Genomic DNA, 26987 nt, shown 5'->3' on the forward strand with positions numbered 1-26987 from the left:
TAAGGAGTTACAATAAAAATCTTTATTTAAGTTTGGTCAGTACAGGTAAGATATACTGGAGTCACAGAGCAATATGCATTAACAGGATACAACGGTTCATAAAAACTGAGTAACTATGCACACATATTTCTTAAACATTCAGTCACCTAAAGAGGAAATGCACAGATGTATGGTGGAAAAAACTGTATCTAACACTGAAACTACTATAGGACTCCTTCAACAAGTCCAACTTTCAGTGATAAAACTACTGTACTGGGCAGACCTGGCAGTCATAAACCCACATCTACGCTAACAAGTCTGAATGGTGCCTAAGTACAATAACAGCATGAAGAAGAACGCCCTTACACAGCACAGGTTCTAGGAGAGAGACAGATTCAAACAGACATCGTTGTGTTACACTTTAAGGAAAGATTTCCATTTACAACTTCACATTAACTCATATAAAAATAACCTGACCCTACACAAAATGTCCTTTTAGCAACATTCAAAGTAATTAACTGTTACAATTTCCAAAGTGGCAGAGGTATTGAAGCAAAAAAAAAAAAAAAAAAAAAAAGGAAAAAAAGAAAAAGGGAAAGGAAAAAAGAAAAAAAAACACCCACAAAAAAGGCAAATTGTGACAAAAGTATGAATTAATTTTCCGGACAGTATCCTCTCCCAAATTAAATGACACTGTATAAAAATTCGCTGGAAAAAATTTTACAAAACTGAACCCTGTACATTTACACTTGAGTCCAAGCCATTCTGAACGTGGCGGGAACCCGCAGTTCGGTTACCTTTCCCACTCACTGTTTTCTCCTCTTGAGGGTCATGATTGGAGTCTGTGTCATTTGAGTGGTGTGTGAGAGAGTTTTCACTGCCCGTGGGAGAGTCTACACTTTCATACCCCGCACTGAGTTGGTTTACGTAACTACTACCTCCTCTGCCAGTTCTCTCCTCCGAGCTGTTGGAGGCCTTATTACCATTCCCTGGTGAAGAAGGGAAGTCATCTTCGGCTGTGTCCCCCTCCCTATGAAATCCAGACCCAGACGTCCTCTGCCGGGAGGAACTGCCATTACTTGGTCCGTTGGCCAGACGACTGCAGTCTTTACCTGTGGCCTCTGCCTGTCCTACAGGCTCAGAAGATGTAGTCCTGCTGGTACTCGGGCCTGGGGCTTGAGACTGCTGCTGTTGGTACTGAGCCAACTGCTGGCGCGTCTCCTTCAGTTGCTGCTGAAGAACTAGAATGGTACTCTGCATACCCTCTACTTCTTCGTCAAGTTGAATGATGAAGTCATTCAGTTCTGTGCAAAGGAGAGTCAAACCTACTTTAATCTCTTTTAACATTTAAAAATATTTCTTAGTGCCTGCACAAAGCCAGGCAATCAGTAAATGTTTAAGTAAACAAAGAAAATTATAAAATCACAAAAGAGTACTTTAAAATTTTGCTTGGAATTTTAAAATAGCCATTCAACAATGAGTTTGTTTTGGGGAGGAAGGCAAAAGCTTAAAATAAATATATTAAAGCAACCAAATTGAAATTTATTCAAACTATCCAGCCACATAAAACTGGTCACAACCCACAAAATCTGTTCCACGTTTGCTGACCTACGGGCCCCTACGTCCAGCCCCTTACGCCTCATCCTCCTAGCCAATGCCTCAGCTCCACAGCAGGTTAGCCCCTGGGGAAGTGCGGTCCTCTACTCTAACACGCCAAAGAAGCCTATGCAGTCACCAAGGATTATCCCTCATCCAAGAACAAAATTCAGAGAAAATAACTCTTGAAAACTGATAAAAATACAGATGTCTATTAAGTTCTAAAAAGGCCTTGGGGGTGGGGTGGGGGGGAGTTCCTTTACTACTATACAAAACCTCCTATTTACTATATTTACAAATAGTGAGAGCTAAGAACCATCACTTTGAAAAGGCAGTTTTAAAGATAATTGCTTGACTAGCGACCTTCTTTGCAATTAACTACAAATTTGCAATTTATTTAATCTCCGGAGCTTGGGTATTTTTCTTACTACTAATTTTCCTCACAAAGGAGAAACAGCATGGACGAAACTATACTTGCCCAACAAAAAGAGATGGCAGCTGACAATTAAGTTCCATTTGTCTTAGCAAAGAACTATTACATCTTATTCACTAAATAGGATCTTAAAAGGTAAAATCAACTATATACTTTTATTTATTTTTTTCTATTTTTGGCCATGTGGTGCGGCTTGCAGGGACTTAAGTTACCTGACCAGGGATCGAACCCGGCCCCAGCAGTGAAAGCGCCGAGCCCTAACCACTGGACTGCCAGGGAATTTCCACAATCAATTATATATATTTTCAGATCCCTGGAAATAGCCAAATACTTTCAAGATTTACACTTACAGAAATTGGTTAAATGAAGATATTCCCTCTTTTAAGCACTGAATATAAATTTATATAGCTACATAATGCCTTAGTAATACAACAGCCTTTCTATCTTTTGCCAAATCCCACCCCTAAAAAACAAAAACTTATTATGAAATTTGCACAGTAAACAATTCAGGGGGTGAGGGGACCGCTAAGATTAAATGGCTTTGTTTGCTGACTCAACTGGAAATATTTCACTTATAATTTTATAGAACCATTGGCAGAGATGAGCATATACACAGACTCTAATCTATAATACTCATGCCTGGCAGTATTTTAGAGCCAGTGCAAAGTTAACCAAACTTTTCAAAAAACCCCTTACCATCCTGACTGCTTTTAAGCTCCTCACTATATTTCTTCTGTAAAGCCAATTCTGCTTCAAGTTGTGCAATACGTCCCTGGGACAGCTGCCTTCCAAGCTCTTGATTCTCCTGGATAAGCATTCGACACTTCGCCATTAACTTTTTGCCTGTTTGGCTGTAAAGGAAAGAGCCATTCATCACACAATGAAGACAAAACTCTCTACAACCTTCTTTGCTTGCGACTACGACGACGATAGGTGTAACACGTACAGAACAGGACACTATGTCACAGCAGATGCTTCCCTACAATTACCGTCTTCTTTTTGGAGCACGTCCATCTTGTACATTGCAGTATTTTGCCAATAGAGCAGCAAAAATTTAAAAAACCTAAAGAAAAAGTACCTAAATGGCCACTTTTTGTTTCTATTAATAACTGATTCTGAAATCTATTTTTATCCCAAATTATAATTTGAAATAGAAACAGGCCAATTAATTAACACACATTTTAGATATACCAGTATTAGTAAAACACTAAGGTACTTAGCTTTATGGAACAGAAAAGTTCTTGAAAGGGTAAACGCAACACCAACCACAATGTAAACTTCTTTAAAATACCTAATATATAAAAATCAGCACCTATAAATATATAAATGAATGAGAATATATTTATTCCTGCTAGATCAGCATTTTTAAGGATGCCTCTTAATAGGCAGTTCTCACAAGAATGAATGTTTATTTATTGCATTAAGTGAGGCCTGTTCAGTAACTGTTTTTAAAAAGCCTTAAGACTATTCCTATTCACCAATCCCTCATTTAATTTCATATGATATATATACTTTTGAGCTGTCTTAAACTGAAAGTTTTTGAAATTTTAATATTGGTATGTGGTGAAGATTTTATCCATGTTGAAAAGATTACCCTTAGGACACAAAAATAAGGTTGGCGTTACTTATCATAAATAATGCAAATATGTAAGTGTCTGCCAAATTAGGAGTGCCGTACTTTCAACAAATTAGTTACCAAGTGCTAGTGCAATGTACTATAGACCTACGTGCATATACACAGCAATTGCAAAAATGCATTCAATGTTCATCCTCTATATTACTATTAAGGATGAGATGAATTCGAAGTAGTATATCAGGCAAATGAAAGCCCTATTAAAGGAATTAAAAGAAGAAAATAGAAAGGGTCAGCAAAAAAATTTTTTAACCAATAAGGTCATTCTGAACTTTACTCCATCACAAGGATATCAAACTGTCCCTATCCAAGTTTCAAAGGTAACATCACAATTATATACTTAAATTAGAAACTCTTTAAAATTCATTATTTCTGTTATTAATGAGGCTGAAGAAAAGCAGTGAAGTTTTATTGAGACACTGTTACTGGGGCTTTTGATTGCATTTTTGCAATTGCTGTACACACACTTTTTAAATGTTTTAAAATGGGAGCACTTTGTAAATGATTCTCATTCTTTGGCTCAGTGTTGCAAGGTTCTTTTATCAATAGCACATGTTCTTACCCAATATGATTCAAGCAAAAGTTTTTAATACATTTTCCTTACACAAATCTCTGGTAAAACCTGGGGTACCACTGCGCAAAGGAGCCTCAGATGAAAACCATGAGTTAGCATGTGGTAAGGGTTTTTTCTCTACACTGCAACTTTATTAGCTGATATTTCTGTTCATTGTTATTATAGCTCCAGATATCCCCCATTTCCTATAAGCACCCTCAGACTTTAGCCTCTACTGAACAAGAGTTTAGAAATCAAATGAGGAATAAGAAACACACACCATCATCTAAGACGGGGGCATTCCTTCCACTTTACTGCCTATGCTCCCACAACACTGCTTTCTTGCAAAGTATATGGCATCGGTGTTTACCAACCTGAGAAATCTTTTATATGAATTTTTAAAAACACAGACAATTGTAAAATCAATACATTAATTTGTGACCTGACTTAACCTCATATAAGGTATCACAAATTCTAATGCAAAAAATATTTCATTTATGAAGTCATGCCTTTTTATAAATGCCTGACTAAAATAATCCTACCACTTCTAAAATTAGTGATCACTTTAAAACAAAACTTCACAAAACTGCTGTTCTTTAAACATTCTGTAACTTTACGTCATTTTACTATGTCATGTAAAATTTGTGTTGTGTTCATCATATCACAAAAGATGGTAAGAATCCAATTACAAGTAACTTGTCTTTGGAATAATTTTACAAAAAAAATCTAACAACCCACAAAGAAAATATAATAGGAAATAACTTAAGAGAATGATTTATAAAAAAGAATGGACACTGTACACTGCTTTGTTATCAAGGGGAAGGGAGACAGGGTATTCTGAAGAGGTGTACGCACAAGTACCTAAATGTTTAAATGCAAACTGAAAACTGTCAAAACACTGCAATATATCCCTCTAACTACTCTAGATATACGCACTGTCACATGTATGAAATATTTTAACTAAAGTGGACAACATAATTCATGAGATCTTTCTCTCTTAAAATTAAAACAGAATAAAAAAGTAGAAAACAAAACAAAACCCACACAACCCATTCTATTTGAATTATTCCAGACAGAGTATTGATTGAGGACTATTTGTTTCAAATTAATGATGTATTTATACCACCCGATGAACTCTGGGCTTATAGCCTACTTTTTACAAAATAAAAACCCATTTATAGGTAATTAAAATAAATTATGATCCACTAATACAAAGAAAATATTATATAACCATTAAAAATGGTAAGTAATTTAAATATAGTAAAAAATGGAAAATGCCCAAGGATAAAGTGGGGTGGGGTTGGGAAAGCCCTGGCACAAATCATCTGTATGTATGTATACATGTATGTCACCTTTGTTTAAAATCAATATATATATATATAATTACTGTATATGCATACAAATTATCTTGATGATACCCAAGAAATTTAAAAGTGGTTACTACTCCTGGGGAATACAACAGGGAAGGGCAAGGTCACACCCAGGAGTAAAACTCACTTTTCACCTCCACTTTTCTTTACACTGTTTCAATTTTATACATTAGCATGTGTTACCTTATTAATTAAAAAAAATTTTTTAACAGTAAGAAGGAAAAACCCACGTCAAGGTGACTGTTACCTAAGTGGCAAAGAAAGATGCTTGGCTAAATTTCAGTACATGTTAATGATACCTTTTACGAATTATTTCCTGACCTACTAAGAATACATAGGCCTTCTCTACTGTGATCTTAAATGGCATAACATAGACACAAAAGCCTTAATTCGGGCACAATAAGCCAATTTCAAACAGACTTGGTTACTTACCCTCCAACCCCCACAAGCAGTGAGAATTTTAGAAGCGACTTCTTGCCGTGAAGTCACACAAACCACTTCTCCAGCCCACCCTCTGCCCCACAACCAGTTCCCTAAAGCACACACATACAAGATACTTACAATTGATTTGAATGATTAAGAGAGAACTTAAGTCACCCTTGTTAAAACTGCACTTAAACGTTGGGGCAATCTGGAACATTTATCTTCCACTCATCTTAGACTCCATTATCACCAAGTGAAAATTCGAATTGGTGACTTATAGAATGATCTGACGAAAAAATTCACCTCCAGGATTGGATGGAAGCATGAAGAAAATAATGCCTCTTTTATCTAAATGATCAAATGAATTTGCTAGAAATGATCACTATATATATATATATATTTTTTCTCCAATTCACAAAATGTCTCACTTAGGCCAGCCCACAGTTCCAATACATTCTGTCCCCAATCTTCTGGCAGGCACCCTGTGAAGCTGTCCCACATTAATGTCTACTGCAATATCCTGGGACAAGGTGTCAAAAAGCAACAAGTGTCAAGTCTCCTTGTCTTTTATGATACCAGCTGGAAAAAAAGTAGGTCTTTAAAAAATGAGACACAGAGCCTTTTCCTTCACTTTGAAGAGCACAGCAACAATTTTTTCGAAATCAATCTGCTCTCACAGCCCCCCCAAACCCAAAACGTTAGAAGTACAACAAAATCATCATAGTAATCCTTGAACTTAAAAAACAAAACAAAACCAAAACAAAAAAAAAAACCAACTATTTCAAGGCACATTTAATTTAATATCAAGAGTGCAATACAAAAGGCCCAAATACAATGAAGGAACACATTCCCCCATTAACACCAACGACAATGCTCTTTCAACATGTGCCTGTTGAATGGAATGGGGATTTAATAAATTTCACTACTGAAAAAAATAACGCAGTGAGTCTCATCACAGCTAATACCCTTATACAATCTAGTTGTGAAATGAATGTTTATAATGCTTCAAACAGTTTAGACCTGAAGTTTGATACCACACCTTCATTATTTGTACAGTCCTCAATAAGATTATCTACAGTATTAGCAACCATTCAAAGAACAAACCATTGAGTAAAACCACATTGATTTAAGGCTCAATCAAGTAATATGGTGCCCCAAACTAAATGGTTAAATATATGAACTACTTGTACTGACATCTATTATTTGATTCTCTCATGACTATTAAGTTGGTTCTTAGCAAATAAACCCTTTAAAGGCAAAAATTCACCTCATTTGAGTTTGACCCAGAAGTTCAACAACAATCACGAAGTCCACAGTCTTATTGGCAAAACTGATATACAGTGTCTCTAAGTCACTATGCTCAAGGTTAAGAGCGATGCATATTCCATCTTTACATTTACTGGAATTTTACATGTTCAATTCATGATTTTAAATCTCTAGGTTTTCATTCCTCCAAACTGTCTGAAGACACAGTGTGCCACAGACTTAAGACTTCTGTTTCTCCCTCTATTTTCTTCAAACAGAAACATTTCTCAAGTGTCTACATGTTCTAGAAGGGGAATTTTTCGGAGGTGGCCACTTCTTCGGAATAGTCCGACGCCATCAGGCCTCTGAAGCAAGGGGAGGGGGAAGAGAAAAAAGCTGAAACACAAGGTTCATCTGGTAAGTTTTACATTAACCATTACAAGCTGGACAGTATAAGAATGTGGCTTTTTGGCTCAAGAAGTCTGAGTCTTGGTGTGGAAACGAGTACTCGGCTGTCCCACCACAGCTTTCTCGTAGTGGGACTGTCAGGGAAGTCTTGACTGGGGAGTATGATTTGTTTACCTATCAGGCGTAAACTTCCAGGCACTCAGTTCATTTTGGGCTTGTTCCAGTTTGTCTTTAGTCTGTTCCAGTTCACCTTTCATTTTTAGGAAAAACAAGTTGATCGCTGGGTCTACCATTGTTGATCTCAGTTGGGCAACGCTAGGCTGCTGGACTTGCTTGAGGTACTGGATTTGAGTCTGTGCAAAGCAAAAAAAACCCCCAATTACTACCAAATCAAAAGAAACATACCTAAGAAGATGAGATAAAATCCCTTTCATTCACTGGATTTACCAACTTGCTTGTTAAGTCCTTTCCCCCCTTGATCATAAAATCCTCTAAAAAAATTACAAATTAAAAACAACTATTTGGGAATTCCCTGGTTAGGAGGGTCTAGTGGTTAAGAGTCAGTGCTCTCACTGCCAGGGCCTGGCTTCGATCCCTGGTCAGGGAACTAAGATCCCTCAAGCTGCGCAGCCAAAAAAGAAGAAAAAAAAAAAAACCCCATGAAACTATTTAAGGTTATCCATGTAGGAGGTAAAGGCCATTTGATTGCACTCCATGTTTGGAAACTTCAAATATAAGGAGACTAACACGTTGGCAACCAAAACAGTACAAAATCAATCAATCAATCAATCAATCACTGTTATATTTACTAAAAATGCTGATGCCCACTGGGGGAAAAAAGCAAAGTTTAAAATATTACTTATGTAAAGTAAATCTGTGCTTATGGGAAATTAGTCTGTGTACAAGTTCCCTAAAAATACACCAGGTACAAGATTATAATTTAAAACATATTTGCATTTCTAAATTTAAAAATGTATAGTACTTACATATTTACATGAGTTGGCATTACAGCTTTATAAACAGCACCATAACCCCAAATTACGCACATATTCATTTTTTTTCCCTCCAAGTAGATTTGAATCACAGCATTGTAAGGCTGGAAGGTGACTGACCTGGTCCAAACTGCTTATTTTTGAGAGATTAAATAAGCCAACTGTCCAAGGATAGTTAGTTCAGTGCCAGTACTAAAACTAGAATTCTTGTTCTCAAGCCTCCTGACTCCCAATCTAGGGCTTTTTCCACCATACCAAATCCCTCTACTTACATATGAAACCTTCAACGTCAACTCTGGTTGTATTATTTACTAGCACACTAAAAATACATTTCTAAAATATGAGATACAGTTTATCAGCATTAAATGCATCACTTTCTTCACACCCAAAGTAGATCTGGTTCAAGATCCTGCTCCACACTAAACCTTAAATAGGATTGAAACTAACCTTTCCTAAGCAGCTAATTTCTACCATAAAAGATACAAATATACTAGGATATATTTAGTTAGTATTTCACTGAGCAAACAGAACTATTTTTTCCTCTTTCAGCTTGAGGAATTTTAAAAGTAACTCATTTTAAACCAAAAAGTACACCTATTTATTCAATATAATGCCAGCTGCTGAGGTAATCTAACAAGAATAAAGCATGCCATGTAACATATACCACGTACCGCTATCACTAAAGAAAACACTGCCTCTCTCACACTAACATAGTTACTAGTATTTAGATTACAAAGTGAACGGCCCTCATCTGCTACACATAAGCTTGCCATTTCCTTGTGTTTGCTCCTGCTGCCCTCTCTGCAAAACTTCACTGTGTTCTAACTGAAAGAGCAGTGAGTTCTTCGGCTGGCCTGTGCAGAGAAGAGCTGTAAAAAAATGTGGCTGGAAAAAGTTAGGTTCTACTTGAAAAAAATCTTAAATATAGGTTGAGATGACAAAAGGGTGATGAGGCATCACCAAAGGCCCTGATTAGGCATAATATGACCAAAACTGCTAGTGTATATGGGATGGCTGTAGAATCACTGAGGTGAGTCAACAGCACATACTATCTAGGCAACTGTTAAGGAGTATCTGGATTAGGATGTCAAGAATCGGATTCAAGAGATTGAAAGAAATCAAGATGCACTGGTTTTATGAGACATTATCATCAGCACCATCTAGTCACACTCTACCAGGTGCTAGCACTCTGAAGGTAGATTCATCCTGTGCGTGTGTAAGCATCTGGCACAGTGCCATGTTAACAGGGAAACCTAAAACTATTAATGAGTAAATGGTAGAACCCAGAGTCCTAAATATCACAAAAAAAAGGATTAAATGGTTTTGAGACTAGGCACTTGAGAAGCAGTACTCATGCCATTAGATGTGAAAATCCTAAGAGAAAAAAAAAATTGAATGGGATGGGTGGGTGTTACAGAAAGGAAAACAAAAACAAAAACCCTATATTCAAAATGTCGGTAAGACTTCTTGGAACCAAGTATCTAGGTTAAAAAAAAAAAAAAAGCCAAAGGTGGGAATGGTCAATAGTTGAAGTTAGGGAAAGTAAAGGCATATGAGTGCTGAGAAAGAGAAATTTCTTAATACATTCATTAGTGACTACAGAAAAAATATCAGTGGCAGTGCAGATGGAAACTAAATTGGCAGAAACAAAAGGAGTGGTGAGAAGATAGAGAAAATAACAGAAGCTACTCTTCAACAGGTAAAGAAGTCATTCTGAAAAAGTGAAGGGGACTTCCCTGGAAGGCCAGTGGTTAAGACCCCGCACTCCCAACGCAGGGCACAGGGGGCCCGGGTTCGATCCCTGGTCGGGGAACTAAGGTTCCACATGCCGCACAGCGAAGAAAAAGTGAAGGAAAAGGGACTAAAGACTTTTGTGGAAATGTGGACAACAGACAGCGTCTGCACAAGCAGAATAAGGGTTGTGATTAAGCCTGAAAGAACATCTTACTGGTGAGAGAAGAAACAGAACTGTGCCCCACAGATGACTGGTCTCCAGTGACCAGAATATTGCCTTATGCATTAGATTTTAGTAACTATCAAATGGAGATTACACAAAAAAATTCAGGAAAATTTCAGCTTTTCAGATGAGAAACAACAGGGAATACCCTGGCGGTCCAGAGGTTAGGACTCAGCACTTTCACGGCAGGGGCCTGGGTTTGATTCCTGGTCAGGAAACTAAGATCTCGCAAGCTGCACAGTGCAGCCCAAAAACAAAAAAACAAAAAAAAGAAAGGAAAAAAAAAAAAAGATTAGAAACAACAGGAATAGAGCTGCCCCTATTTTATATAACTGACATATACAAACACTAAAAGAAAGGGCTAAGACTGTCAAAGACAGCATAAAACTGACTCTAAATTCAATCCCAGAGCTAAAGGATCAAATATACCATTAGATTTCAGATCTATGTAGACATGGCAAATAGTACAAATGAAAGATTAAGAATTAAAGACACGGTAGAAGTTGATGATACTAAGAAAAATAACTTTATGCAGAAAGGGGTAAAGACAGCAGAGGAGAAACTAATCAGACGGCTTGCTTAGTAAAGAGTAAATGCTGCTTATACCCTCAGATATCACTTAAAGATATCTGAACCAATATACTAATTCTTATAAATCATGGAGATTTCAGAGAATAACTTAAGATTTTTGACTTCTTGGCCACAGAAAAATTACTTTAAATCCAATGATGAAAGGTTATCTATCAAAATTTTACATTTAGCACATTTAAGCTCAAAGCATTTCTACCTTAACAAAATGTGCATCTATAATTCGTATTAAGTATACAAAATTAGCTTAATGTGAATGAATACATGTCATAATGTGATCCAAACCCCAATTCCTCAAAAAGACTTTAAAACATTTGAAATACTTACAGTACACTCTTGCATCTCTTGCTCCTTGGTTGCTAGTCGCATTACAAGAATGTTTTCCCTGCGTGCAGACTCTTGCTGTTGTTGCTTTAGTTTTTCTTCAGATTCCCTTAAGCCAGTTACATCATTAGCTGATGATTAAAAGGAAAAAAACCCCCAACATCATGAAATATAATTTCAAGATCAAACTGAACTAACCAAAAGAAAGTTCTGATTGCCTTTGAACAATGATAAAAACCAAGGTAAAAAGTTTAAGTCTTTACTTTCTATTCTATCAATGCTTTTGTAACAATGAAATTTGTTCCTGATCATGAGTGCTTTTTTAGGAGTTAGTGCTGTTATACGGGTCCACAGCCACTTAATGCTAGACGGGATTACGTTGTTATAGTCTAATCTGTTACCAACAAACACCAGGAAACTTCATTTATTTGCATTTGTTTATACTATGAAGTATTCACAAAGTCCTGATTAGTACCGTTTTTAACCTATTCAATATAAACATGCCCATAACTGCAGAGACAATTATTACTTTAAGCTTTCATAATGTTCACAACTTCTATGGATTATACTATAATCATACAATAATTGAGATTTTAGGATATTAAGCTTTCTGAACTTGGAAAAGCGTACTGGTTTTTATACTCACAAATAGTATGTTACTCTAACTCAGTGAAAAGTGACAAAGACTAAATTAGTCTGAAATGATAAACTTTGTTGTATTATTTTTAGCAGATGTTGAAAAATCCATAAATCCATAGCTATATCCTATTGTTACAATTTAAGCTATCATAAATTTAATACTGGTTGCTTCTCTCTTCTAGAGTAATAACTCATGCTTCACTTGAAATTTCTCTGTGGAAGGGACACATCAAGGAAAGTTTCAAGTAGTTGTGAATTTCCCTATCTATGCTCTCTTAGAACTTTGTAGTTCAGTTAAAAGAGAGGTGCTATTATAAGATTATTGCAGGTTGGTCTTCTCCAATGACTGCGAACTCTTCAAGAAGAGAGAGCATGTCTCATTCACCTATTTCTTAGCACCCAACACAGTGCCTGGACAGAGTTCCTCAATAAAATGCTTGAATAAAAATTACTTAGTAAAACCAGTTATCCTGTGCTTATAACAACAATCTAAAAGGCAATAGTCACATAGTCTTTAGGAAGCTAAAACTCAAACTTACAGTTAAGATCTGTGTACTTGCCCTCCAAAGCTTGCACATATGCTTCATATTGTTTCCACCTAGTACAAAAATAAATCCATATTAGTTGTTATGTTTAAATTGCTTTTATTAAATATACTAGAAAACCACATCCATAAGCTTTAAGTAATACTGAGAATTCCACTGCATGAATTTTAATGTCTCTTCCATTTTGAGATAACTATAAATCTAGTTTAACCCATAATAAATAAGTCACTTCAAAATTATTCCTTCTCAACTTACAAGAGTTAGGTAAATGGAAACACAGAGAAAAGTGTTCCCTGCTGAGACTATACCAAGCAGTGTTCCCGTGGGTCAGATCACACACCATACAGGACTTTGTATCACTGATGTTCAGCATGTTGCCTGGATTACGGAAGCTGACTGAAAAACTTAACACTACTTTTCAGATCTGCTGTCCACCTCAAACAAAAGGCATTTTAAAAACATTCCTAGGGACTTCCCTGGTGGTGCAGTGGTTAAGAATCCGAATGCAGGGGACATGGGTTTGAGCCCTGCTCCGGGAAGATCCCACATGCTGCGGAGCAACTAAGCCCGTGTGCCACAACTACTGAGCCCACACTCCAGAGCCCGCGTGCCACAATTACGGAAGCCTCCGTGCCTAGAGCCCGTGCTCTGCAACAAGAGAAGCCATTGCAATGAGAAGCCTGCCCACCGCAACCAAGAGCAGCCGCTGCTCGCCGCAACTAGAAAAAAGCCCATGCACAGCAACGAAGACCCAACGCAGCCAAAAATCAATAAAATTAAATAAAATTAAAAAAACATTAAAAAACATTTTTTTTAAGTGCCTGATTTTAAGGGACTGAAGGTTATCTCGGCTCTTAAGTGAAAATACCATGTGACTCTCTCAAAGTAAAAAAAAAAAGGGGAGGGGGAAGAGAACATACTATTTTTCAAAAGCATATCTAATTAGCAGAAACAACTTCCATACGTGCCGTATGCCATCAGGACCTTTCTTCATTATATTCCTCTACCCTCAAAATACAGGCCATATTAGCTGCTCTTGGTAATTACTGCAGATAACGAACTTCCCCCAGTCTTATGTGTAAGCAACTGCTCCTGGAAAGTAAGCTGTCTGCCACCTTGCTTACTGAAGAGCTGTTTTCAAAGTGCTCTTCAGTTACAGCTCATTAAAATTTACTTTGCTTTTAGAAAATATTTTTATAATCTTAAAACCTTAGACAAGTTTGCTATGAGATTTATTAACATTACAACACAATGAACAAAAATATTCCATAATATCAAGCTAATCCGTTCTACATAAAGACTAGGCCAAGGGCATGCTCATTTTTACGGCCTCTACAACCTAGGACACAAAAAGGAGTTCATTCAACCTTTTGGGATGAATAAAGATGTTTTGTGGAGATTATATAAGAACTATTTATTTTAGAGGAAATGAGAAATATAAAAGCTCAGGGACTTCCCTGGTGACGCACTGGTTAAGAATCCACCTGCCAATGCAGGGGACGTGCGTTCGAGCCCTGGTCCGGGAAGATCCCACATGCCGCAGAGCAACTAAGCCTGTGCACCACAACTACTGAGCCTGCGCTCTAGAGCCCGCGAGCCACAACTACTGAAGCCCGAGTGCCTAAAGCCCGTGCTCCACAACAAGAGAAGTCACTGCAATGAGAAGGCCACACACCCCAATGAAGAGTAGGCCCCGCTCGCCACAACTAGAGAAAGCCCAGGTGCAGCAACAAAGACCCAACACAGCCTTAAATAAATTAAAAAAAAAAAAAAAAATATATATATATATATAAAAGCTCAAACCAAACATCCTCATCAAGTAGGAAAAAAAAGACTAAGTAGCAGTTAATTTAAAATCACAAAGAGAATTAATGAGGAAAAAACCTACTTAAAAATCATAAATGAGAAGTCCCTAAAGAAAGAAATTAAACTGACCTCAAGAATATAAATTGCACGATTTTAAAAACCTTAAAGGTAACTTAACATAAAAAATTGTTCCTGATTTTTAAATTAAGATTATAGTACCGATTTCTCCCCCAACAGTTAAATCAAGAAACGACACCTATTAACCAGAGGAATTATCTAAGAAAGGATAAAAGGCAAGGAGTGTACCATATCAGAGGTACAAAGAGAACATCAACACGAGCGTTAGTATATCACAAGCGTCTACATCAGCAGGGAAGGGCAAGAGTATTTTAAAATACTAAGTATTTAAATTTTATGTACAGGAAAATGAAGGTATGCAATAGAAAAACTGTTCTATGCATGAGATTACGGTAAAGGAAAATAAAGAGCATGTCTGCAATAGAGTAGCTAGTTAAGTCAACAAGGGTGGGAAATGATCAGGCTCTAGGAAACAATGGAGCATGTCATCTGTGTTTCCCTCTCATAAAACCACCTTTTCTCTCCCCAACTTCCACTCTGTTAAATTTACTCAGTTCCTCAAGTAAAAATTCCTTGAAATTTCTAGAGGAAAAAGTTCAGTGAACTTGCAGGTTGCCCTGAAAAACATTCATTTTATTTTGATCTAAAAGTTACCTCGTAAAAAACTTACCATAGTGATAAAATGCAAAAAGAATATATTTAAGTTATAAAATACAAAACATGCGTGATCCCATTTTCTGATTTCTTACATTTGAAAAATGAATAATATAATGCTGTACTTGACAATCTGCTTTAGTAAGACATTTTAAGATAACCACAGAAATTCAGAGCTGGACGTCATCTTTAAAATTTAATCCAACTGCTTTAACTTGCAGATAATAAAATGAAAGATATAAAGTTAAATGAGTTGACCAAGGTCACAGTTATGAGAAAGAGTAACTGCTTCACCAGTAAATAACATATTTCTTCCACAACGAGAAGAATATCCTTAAGGAGTACAACTTTTCCATATGTTATGCAGAAAAGTAAAAAAATTAACCACATCAAAACAAGTCTATTCATTTGGTAAACTGAAAGCTTCCTGAGAGCAGGGTCTTTCCCCATAGCAAGTTATACATATGAAGTACAAATGCTTTTCAAGTTAAAGTTCTGAATATTTGCCCTCTACAAGAAAAAAATTCAGGTTACCTATCAGTCTAGAAGTTACCCAAGCTAGTGCTTTAGTTCTTTAAAGTGTTATGCTTTCCCCAATGTTTATATAATGAAGAAACAGGCCGTAGGAAAGAGGTTCAAAAAATATATTAAATGATTTGAGGATGTATTAACATTAAAAACAAAATCTCACATAAAGATAAACACTATAGTACAGAATCACAACATAATGTTCTATAGAAAGATTTTTATTTGGTAAAAGAACATTTTACCTGAGAATTAATTCATCTCGTGCCATAACTTTGAAGTCTGTTTCACTCAGTCGAACCTATAAAGAGAATTATGATACAAACTAAGTGCTCTTTCTAAAAGTTTTAAATATTAAACACCACTGGCACTTACATTCCTATTTTTATGAAGATAGGATCAAACTTTTAATCCCTCAACTGCTAGTTTATTAGGAATCCCCTCTTTTTACCAAAGACACACAAAGCTCCTCCCAAAAGGAAGCCTATACTGAAATGTCTGAAACTTAAATGGCTCAGTACATACTAAGATGTTTTTTAAAAAAAAATCTTATTTTTTGGAACGAAGTTTTTAAAAGGTGGACTGTTTGTTATCTTTAAAACAGGTATCATTATTAGGAAAATGCAAATTAAAACGCAATGAGCCATCATTACACCCTATTAGAATGGCTAAATAAAAAAATAGTGGTAACACCAAATACTGAGTGAAGATGCAGAAAAACTGAGCCTTCATACATTGCTGGTGAGAAAGTAAAATGGTATAGCTGCTCTGGCAAACAGTTTGGCGAATCCTTTTAAAACTAAAAATGGATGTTCCATACAACTCAACAGTTGCACTCTTAAGCACATATTCCAAAGAAATGAAAATTTTCACACAGAAACTTGTACACAAATGCTCAGAGCAGCTTTATTTGTAATAGCCAAAAACTGGAAACTACCCAGATGTCTTTCAACAGGTGAATAGTAAACCATGATACTATGAAATACAGCAATACAAGAAACAGACAACTGACATATGCAACAACTTGGATAAAGCTGAAGGAAATTATGCTGTGTGAAAAAACTCAAAGGATACGTAATACAGCATAATTTCACATATACGACATTTGTGAAATAGCATAATTTTAGAAATGAAGAACTGATTAGTGGTTGCCAGGTATTAAGAATGGAGTGGGAGAGGATGGATGTGGCTATAAAAAATGGCGTAAGAAAGACTTGTGGTAATGGTTCAGGTAACTATTTTGGTTGTGGTGCTGTTTACATTAAGCTACAAGTGATAACACTGCATAGAGCCACACACAGCGAATGCACACATAACCAGGGAAATCTGAATATGCTCTGTGGATTGTACCAATGTCAAGTTCCTGGTTTTGATATTCTTATGCAAGATGTCTGACAGTTATGCAAGATGTTAACGCTGAAGGAGGCTGGGTGAAGAGTGCACAGAACCTCCCTATACATTTCTTTTTTTATAAAGTTTTTTTAAAATTTATTTATTTTATTTTTGGCTGCGTTGGGTCTTCGTTGCTGCGCATGGGCTTTCTCTAGTTGCAGCGAGCGGGGGCTACTCTTCGTTTCGGTGTGCTGGCTTCTCATTGTGGTGGCTTCTCTTGTTGCAGAGCACAGGCTGTAGGCGTGCAGGCTTCAGTAGTGGCACGAGGGCTCAGTAGTTGTGGCTCGTGGGCCCTGGAGCGCAGGTTCAGTAGTTGTGGTGCATGGGCTTAGTTGCTCTGCAGCACGTGGGATCTTCCTGGACCAGGGCTTGAACCCATGTCCTCTGCACTGACAGACGGATTCTTAACCACTGCGCTACCAGGGAAGCCCTTTTTTGTTGGCTGCATTGGGTTTTCGTTGCAGCGCGTGGGCTTTCTCTAGTTGCGGTGAGCGGGGGCTACTCTTCCTTGTGGTGCGCGGGCTTATTGCGGTGGCTTCTCTTGTTGCAGAGCATGGGCTCTAGGTGCACAGGCTTCAGTAGCTGTGGCACACGGGCTCAGTACTTGTGGCTCACGAGCTCTAGAGCGCAGGCTCAGTAGCTGTGGCGCATGGGCTTAGTTGCTCCGCGGCATGTGGGATCTTCCCGGACCAGGGCTCGAACCCGTGTCCCCTGCATTGGCAGGCAGATTCTTAACCACTGCACCACCAGGGAAGCCCCCTCCCTGTACATTTCTTTACAACTTCCTATGAATCAGTAATTATTTCAAAATAAAAAGTTCTTTAAAATGGGCATAATATTCTAATGAGATGAAATTGCTTTGCAAATTGAGAAATATGAAATGTTTTCTCTATACCAAAAGAAGATTGTAAAGCTGAGGTACCTCTCCTACTTTAATATAAAATTAAGTCTTATTAATTTCCCTTAAAAGATATTAAAACATTTTTCTTTATAAAAATGTTTCAAATTCTAGCATTTACCAGTAACGTTACTATCAGAAAACAGAAAATGGAAAATCGTTATACCAGAATATATTAAAAGCCTAACAGAAAGCACCCAGTAATTCTCAAGATTGTTAAAGCACTTGACCCCAAAACTTAGAACAGAAATTTCTGTAACATTTACTATTTAAATTGTCCACTTAAATATTCACTGGTTAATAAGCACATAACCCTACTCTCCCAACTGGATTATAAATACCTCTTAGAAACTGTTATTCTTTTGTAACCTCTTTTGTGTGTGTGTCATAGTGACTAAACTGAAGATGAAATGGGGAAAATGAGACTAGAAAATAAAACTTCAGAGGAAATGGTAGAATCTAAGAACCAACTAGCTGTAACATTTTTTGAAAAATATGGAAGTGGTTCTGCATTACAACCAAATGGACTTAAGTTAGGAAAAAAAAGAAAATAAGTAACTTATAGGATCTTGTAAAATAATCTCTTAGTTTGACATTATTTGTAGTTATATAGCTGGGAATATTCATATGATAAAGGCTACAAAAGTTGACCATGGGGATGTCATTATTACAAAAGTTTTCCAAAGGCTGAAAATATTCTAAAAATATATTACGTATTAGATACAATTTCTCACACATTATACACCCATGATGCTATTATTAATATAAGACAAGGGAGTAAACAAGCAAACAATACGGATAGTCCCTTCAACTCTGTTAGTCAAAAAAAGTGCTTAGAAACTGCTGAAAAAACAAACCTTTTTAGGAAGAGGTTCCTCGTTGGTCATCTTGAATCCTAGAAAAAGGAGTAAAGAGAGGAAAGTCAACTGATTTTCTTCCAGTTAAGGTAGAAAGAAAAAAATACTGGCTTTTTCAAACGAATTTATTACTGAACTCAGTTATGACCAAATCATTAGGTTATTCTTTTAAATTAAACCTTTTAGGAACGAAATTGAGTTATTTGCAGTGAAGTGGATGGACCTAGAATCTGTCATACAGAGTGAAGTAAGTCAGAAAGAAAAACAAATACCGTATGCTAACGCATATATATGGAATTTAAAAAAGTGGTACTGATGAACCTAGTGGCAGGGCAGGAATAAAGACGCAGACGTAGGGAACAGACTTGAGAGCACGAGGTGGGGTGGGGGGGAGCTGGGATGAAGTAAGAAAGTAGCACTGATATATATACACTACCAAATGTAAAATGGATGGCTAGCAGGAAGCTGCTGCATAGCACAGGGAGATCATCTCGGTGCTTTGTGACCACCTAGAGGGATGCTCAAGAGGGAGGGTGGGAGGGACGCTCAAGAGGGAGGGGATATGGGGATAAAATGTATACATATAGCTGATTCACTCTGTTGTACAGCAGAAACTAACAACATTGTAAAGCATTTATACTCTGATAAAGATGTGAAAAAATATATATATACCTCTTAAACTAGTTTTAGATTTACAGAAAGGCTGCAAAGATATTACAGGGTTCCAATACACTCTGCACCCAGTTTCTCCTTTGTTAACATCTTACATTACTATTGTTATTAGGTTATTTTTTAAAACTCTCTTAAAAAAAAGTTGATCATTCTTTGTAATGTTGCCACAAAGGATTGAAAGAAATATAATTAACCATTGGACCACCAGGGAAGTCCCGAAGAAATACAATTTTTCAATGCATTCTTACAACTGCCCTGTGAAAGACAAATCTGGCAGCAGAAGTAATAGGTTTGTGCTGAAGTCCGATACTGGCCTCAGGCAGTATCCCAGGCATCTTGTTGAAAGGATAGAGGAAGGGTAATACCTGTGGCTAAGCCTTTCCTTTTACAGAATTAACATTGTTATAGTAAGGTCAGATCTATCATCCTCACGATAATTCATCACTACACAATGCAGGTATGAAGGTATTTATACCTTAATAAAAATATCCCTACATTATTTAACTTCATGTCACAGAATAATTTGTATCTTAAAATTAGCTTCTTTTATAAATTTACATAAAATTCACTTAAACCTGTTGAAAAAGATTAATGACAGAAATACTCTCATTAACTTTATTATGCTTACTGAAAATACTTGTGCTATTTCCTAATATTCAAATTTAACAAAAAGAAGCTAATTTAAAGTTATTCCTAGGTATCCTTTCTAGCAGCAAAGTCATAAATGTTCCCTTACATCTTAAACTTTCTTTTTAGTTTATTTTACCTACCCATACTTACTACAAACTCCAAACAAATAAGTAGCCAGTACATAAGTCACGGAGATATAATGTACAGCACAGTGACTATAGTTAATAATACCATATTATGTAGATTTGAAAGCTGCTGAAAGAGTCAAAATCTTCATCACAAGAAAAAAAGTTTTGTAACTACGTATAGTGACAGATGGTAACTAGATTTATGTGGTGATCCTCTTGCAATGTATATAAACATCAATCACTACGTTGTACACCTGAAAATAACATGTCAATTATACACAAAAATAACTTAATCAAAGAATTTACAGTGTAAAACTGAGTTTTAAAAGCTACTTGACTTCTTAGTGAATATCTGAGATTCCTCAAAAGGAGATGATTTTCAAGACCATTTTTTATATTACATACAATCCCAATTCAAATATTCTAATCATACTGTCATTAAACCCTGATTTTCACATTAGGTACACCGAGTTGAAGAAATCAGTACATTTTAAGGAAAAAAATTATACATTGATCATATCATAAATTAACTGGCTTAATTCTTCCCTCTTTGATAGTCTTATCATTGGATGTAAAACAAAAACCTGAGCATTTATCATTTGTTTCTGGGCTGATGGAGTTGATCAAGTCTCTATGCCCAACCAATACCTATGAAGACACGGCCATATTTCTACGATTTAAAAGTCGGTATTCTTGGGCTTCCCTGGTGGCGCAGTGGTTAAGAATCTGCCTGCCAATGCAGGGGACACGGGTTCGAGCCTTGGTCCGGAAAGATCCCACATGCCACAGAGCAACTAAGCCCATGAGCCGCAACTACTGAGCCTGCGTGTCTGGAGCCTGTGCTCCACAATGGGAGAGGCCGCGGCAGTGAGAGGCCCGCGCACCGCGATGAAGAGTGGCCCCCGCTCTCCACAGCTGGAGAGCGCCCTCGCACAGAAACGAAGACCCAACACAGCCAAAAATAAAATAAATAAATAAATTTATTAAAAAAAAAAAATCGGTATTCTTTTTCTCTGAATTGGCCCCTGCCTACTTTAGGCCCCTTATCACCCAGTTTATAATCTCTGTTGCAAGTTATAGACAGCTGCTTAGTGACTAACTATCCTAACGTGACTCTAGAGTGAATCCAAGCATTTGGAAACAAACCCTCACCATGTTTATCTCCAGAGGGCTAACTACTTCTATTTTAAAATGGTTTTAATGTGTATTCACTCCACTAGACTGCAACCTCTTGGAATCCACAACTCAAGTTTAACATTTCCTTTGAACTTCCCATTTGTCCAATGGTAAATATCAATAACATACTAATAATGTATTAAAAAGGTACAAGAAAATTTGAGCCATTTGAACTCTTAACATACTTAAATAGTATATAAATGTGTACCTATATGTCAGTCTTCTGGTTAAATCCTTCTAAAGGCTTCCCATCTCAAAACTGTGCATGTTGTACATATACACAATGGAATATTACTCAGCCATAAAAAAGAATGAAATAATGCCACATGCAGCATGAGGGCTTCTTAGTTGTGGCATGTGGGATCTAGTTCCCCCGACCAGGGATCGAACCCGGGCCCCCTGCATAGGGAGCCCGGAGTCCTACCCACTGGACCATCAGGGGAGTCCTGCTCCTGTTTTTGTCTCTAAGCCCCACTGCAGAATTCTTGGTGACCCCCAATTTTCAGAATTCTAAACAGCAAGTTATTTACATTTTTAACACTGGCTTATGTTCTCTTTCCTTTTAAAAAGCTTGATGCTGGGTAGATTCTAATTACACATTGCTTAAAGAATATCTACATTTTCTTTATAAAAATAGATGTTTAAATTTGTAATGTAAGTCAGGGATAAACACAGGTTTTGTATATATGTTTGCGTTTCACATGTTGACTCTCAATCACAAGTCACTCCACATGTTATGGAATATGTGACTTGGGAAATCAAAACATAAGCATTTAGTAAGAAATTCCTCCCTTATCTTTTGCTGATGAAAAGTCAATCTTTGCTTGAGATTCCATGATATGCCACAACAGTTAAATGGACAGTGTGGCAAAAGGCAAATTAGAAACAGGCTTAAAATTTGAAAGCATCAACATTCAACTATTTAATCAAAATAGAACCTGGTTCTCAATTCTGACTCTCTCACTGCACATGTGCTGTGAAATTTATTACTCCCCAAGGCAATTTTTTTTTAGCACAACTGACAAGCACAATACCATCTAAAGTTAATTCTACATTCATAAAGACAATGGATATTCCAGGTTCTTAGAACAAGCTATTCTCATATCAGAAAAACAGAATGACTGAAATATCATTTGGAGTTGAACCCTGAGTCTTGAAGGGAAAAAATGAATATATACCCAGTGCTATGAATCACTTACTTAATAACCACAACTTTTAAAGTTGAAGTTTATTTCCATTTTCCAGATGATGAAAAAGGTTATGAATCATTAGGTGATTAACTCAGATTAAAACAGCTACTTACTAAAAAAAATGGGGGGGGGGGGTTAGGACAAAAGTTGGTAACTGATGGAGATAGATAATTCTCCCACTCCTCCATCCTCAATAATGATCAAGCTTAGCTAGAGAATGCAGAAAAGCAAAATAGAAAAAAAGCAAAAATTGACCAATTTGGCTACCTTTTAGCAAGTTTAAGAGGATTGGCTAGAACATGGTTTTATGTAAAGTTTTGTTATCCATGTTGATAATTCAGAGGTAATACAGCTCTTAAGTTTAGACTGTCAGAACCACCATCTACTCTTGATGCCTTTACACTGAGAAACAGCTTATGATGGAGAGTTCAGTTTTGGTTGGCTAGGTGCCTAGCATCCCAGATCCCAGTACTTCCCTGGCTCTTAGCATTATGATCCCAAGTTATGCAACTCAGTTCTCCCTTAACAGAGAAGCAAGTACCAGCCAACACAACTTCAGTAATAAATCATGTACCTTGCTGAAACTAATCACAACTAAACGTAAAAAACTAATAATCTGACACTGCATTAGTCTAGGCACTGTAGTAGAAGTGTACTTGTTAGGAATTGGAAGACCAATTTTTCTTGACTATGTATCAGTCATGTGATCTTGAGTAAGTCACTTTCTCCAGATTGCAGTCTCCAAATCAGCAAAAAGAGGATACCAATTTTGCCTGTCCCACAAAGTGCTACGAAGGTCAATGTTTTAAGTGCCATAAAGATACTATACAAACAAAAGACATTTCAAAGAAAATACTAACATTAACATAAAAGAGAATTTTAATGTGTATTTAGGAAAGATTAAACTCCACCAACTACGTTTTCAAGAGTTGAGAATGTTTATTTATAGCACTGAGTCTAGCCTGATGCACCGCCTTAACATCTAATGGGATATACTGTTACAGGAATATTGAAAAGTTTTGCTCTAATAAGCTTAGTAATAGAAAACACTTGGATGCAGAAAAATGGAAGGTAATAAAAACAAGAATAAAACCAAATACTATCTACGTCTTGCTTTGCAAAAGGATCCAACAGAAAATTTTTAAGAGCAAAAAAAATATTTTTTTTCAAGAGCAAGATAATGTACAATTGAATGAAAATGATCAAGACCTCTAAGCAAAGAATATTTTCAAGGGGATTCTATATCACACCTATACATACATACAAGAGTGTAACGGACTCTGAAAGCTGTAACGTACTGTACAAATACAATTATTACAACTCTCATCTGCATGCCACAAGGCTGCTATGGATTTTCTGTATTATACCAACTCATTTCTGACAAATACTCAAAATTCAATCAGGAAAGCTATATATTATGAAGTTCTATAAATTAGAAGAGCTAAGTAAAAAATAGCAGTGCCTGGGATACACTTTTATCAGTACTTTTGTCCTTTGGGAGTTAGAAATTTAGGTAGTTTGCCTAAGTTCCGCCACTGAGAAGTGAAAATACTGATCTCTTAGCTATAGCTATCTGCTTAAGATAACGTAGAATCTGAACGCACTCTAGGAATACAGCCACCTAAACCCTTGAAATTTAACCTCATCTTTATCACAAGCCCCGATTTCTTTCCCAATTTCTAATGGACCGTAATTTCTTTCCCCAAGTTGCCTAATCAGATGCTACTAAATGGCATGTATACATATATAATACTTAGGCATCTTGAAAAGATTTTCACGGTAGCTTTTTATGGGGTTTTAAGTGTCTACAACATGTTTATCTGTCATAGAAATCTCAATGGTCAAAGTTTTTAAATAAAAAACCCGGTAATCACTTTGTTGTACACCTGAAACTAACAACATTGTAAATCGACTATACTTCAATTAAAAAAAAAAAAAGAAACCCGGTAGAACTTGTAGTGACAGACGCGTGACTTCCACTTACCTTCCTCAGCAATGGAATTAACTAAATTCTGAGAAGGAAAACTAGATAGACAACTCAGGACTGTAACCTGATCATGAAAATATTTTTCTATCTTTTTTAATCCCCGGCAAAAGAATCGTTTCTTGCTTTATAAACACGGTTATTAAGGATTTTAACACGGTCCTCTGGGATCAAATATCCAACTGACTTCATCAAAACAAACTTGGACTTTTCCACTATGTGCTCCCTACTGACTAGTAAAATATGGTTTAAAAAATTAGTAACAGCCTTACAGGGATCCGAGGTGAGACTCGAAAATTTCACGAAAACCTCTAATTCAATAAATAATTTTTCTCTTTTAATTCAGAACGCATGCCATCATTTAAAAATGGAAGTCTACAAGACAACGCAGCTGCAGTATTAAGCTACTGCGCGACGTGAGATGTGATCAACGAACGGTGCTTTCCTTCCCCTGCTGAACTCGTTCGTGCCGCCAGTCCTCGCGCTCCGGCCGAGGTGGGAGCCGGCGACACCGGGGCGGGGACTGGACGCGCACCGAGGGGGCGGCCTCCGGGTGTCGCCCGCCCCGCGGGAGCGCCCACCTCGCCCCCGGGACCCTGAGGACTGAGGTAAAATGGCCTCGGGGTGGCGGAAGTGTCCCTGCAGGCGGAAAGGCGGCGCGGATAACGGAAGGCCGGCGGGCCCGGGAACCGCGAGTCGCCCCCTGTGCTCCGTCCGCCCCTTCCCGGGCCGGGCGGCCGCGCCTCAGCCCTGGGGACCCCGAGGTCCTCGCCGCCGCTCCGGCGGGCGGCCCGCACCTACCTCTCCTGACGGAGGCCGCGCCGGCGCCGCCCAGTCACATAGGCTGACTCCGCGCTGCCCGCTCGCTGCCCTGGCCGCCCGACCCCGCTGCCGCCGGCCCCCGCGCTCCTCCTACCGCCACAGCCCCGGCTCTCCCCTTTATTTGCAGGTCTCGCTGCCACAAAATGGCGCTGAGGGAGGAAGCGAGGTCCCGTCGCCCCACCCCCTTCCCGCTCCTCCCGCCGCCCCGCCCCGCGCCGCCGCCGGCGCCCGCCCGCTTCTCCGCCCCGCCATGTTAGCGCCCGGCCCACTCACCGACCAGTTGTCTCACGGACGCGGCCACAGCTTCCCGCCCGCCGGGCCCAGCCGCGGGGAGGAAAGGCGAAGGGAGGGCGCCCGCTGAGGGCCTCGAGTCGCTAAAGGGGGAGCTGCGCCTGGTGGCACGCCCCGCGGCCGCCGGAGCGCTGCGAGCTCGGCGGGGGCGGGGAGAGAAGCGGGCCGCAGGGAGTGGTGAGCCGCGAGGTCGCAGGTCAGCCGCGGGGCATCACGGGAAGGGCGGCGGGGGTCGCGATTGGCGGCGCCGGGTGGACGCGCTCGCCGGGCCACCTGCGGCTGCGGCGCGGCCTCTGGCGGAGGAATCTGGGCGAAGGCGGCGCGTGATTGGCCATTCCTCGGTACAGCACCCATCTCTGATGCTTCCGCGCGCTGGCGGCAAGGTGCAACCTAAGGAGCGCTGCCGTGGGCGGGGAGTCCGGTCAAGTGAGGCTTCGTGAGCCCTCGCTGTTTGAAGTTTTGAGAATTTGGAAACCGATGCTCTCTCTTCCGTCAGGAAGTGCTGCCTCCTGGACGCTTGGTTCGTCCCCGCCTTGAAATCTCGAGGCGAAATCGGGGAGCTATTGTCTAGTACGTAGAGGTTTTACCTATGTCAGCAGTTCTAGGGGCACCTTGCTAACGGAGAAGCGAGGGGAAGGCGAACCTTGTGAGGTTTTAATGGACCCGATAATATAAGTTTTTTAATTCGAATATACGCCCTTACGCAAGGCTGTGTGTCATCCGGGCCGTCGCATAAGACCGATGGTGTTACCTGGGAGACGTGAAACAAGTCTTATACTTCCTACAGGGGTCAGGTAATCTTTTGATTGGGCTGCCCTTATCCAGTTTTACCAAAACCGTTTATCCCCAAAGGAGTGTTCTGGAATGAGGTGATTTATAGGGATGAGATTAAACTATACTCCAGATGGTCAAAGACCAAAATCCGAAGAGAAAAATGGGCAAGGACATGAACAGACATTTCACACAAAAGACCAGCAATGGTCCGAAACGTAAAAGTCTGTTCGTCATCACTTGTAATGGAAATGCACGTTGAAATTACACGGCTGTGGAGAAACAGTGCTCGTAAATTTTCTGGTGGGAATGGGAAAATGATTCAAGCCCTATGGAGTACCAAAATTATATATGCACTTATTCTTACGTCTTGCAATTCCACTTCAAACCCTAACTTTATTCTGAAAATACACCTTCACTTACAGAAG

The 26987-nt window shown here is 38.4% G+C and overlaps 2 protein-coding genes across 4 annotated transcripts in view; one reads left to right on the forward strand and one right to left on the reverse strand.

The window, feature by feature from the left end:
• WTAP (WT1 associated protein) lies at positions 1-25903 on the reverse strand. Of its 3 annotated transcripts, none has more exons than XM_057528218.1 (8): positions 25771-25903; positions 18896-18933; positions 15994-16049; positions 12680-12738; positions 11505-11632; positions 7815-7993; positions 2705-2859; positions 1-1283 (listed from the first exon to the last, which is right to left on the reverse strand). In XM_057528218.1, the coding sequence occupies exons 2-8, from the start codon at positions 18923-18925 to the stop codon at positions 700-702; spliced, it is 1191 nt and encodes a 396-aa protein (XP_057384201.1). In that variant the 5' UTR covers positions 18926-18933; positions 25771-25903; the 3' UTR covers positions 1-699. The 3 variants fall into 3 exon arrangements, with proteins under 3 accessions (XP_057384201.1, XP_057384200.1, XP_057384202.1); XM_057528217.1 differs by lacking the exon at positions 25771-25903 and adding an exon at positions 25477-25661; XM_057528219.1 differs by lacking the exons at positions 1-1283; positions 2705-2859; positions 25771-25903 and adding exons at positions 6765-7597; positions 25477-25659.
• SOD2 (superoxide dismutase 2) overlaps positions 25854-26987 on the forward strand; it is a 36021-nt gene continuing 34887 nt past the window's right edge. The window contains exon 1 of the mRNA XM_057528216.1: positions 25854-25984. The gene's annotated coding sequence lies outside the window, so the exon portion shown is untranslated. The remainder of the gene's footprint in view (positions 25985-26987) is intronic.

Source organism: Balaenoptera acutorostrata, chromosome 14, assembly GCF_949987535.1.
Source record: "Balaenoptera acutorostrata chromosome 14, mBalAcu1.1, whole genome shotgun sequence".
In the NCBI taxonomy this organism is placed as follows: Eukaryota; Metazoa; Chordata; class Mammalia; order Artiodactyla; family Balaenopteridae; genus Balaenoptera; species Balaenoptera acutorostrata.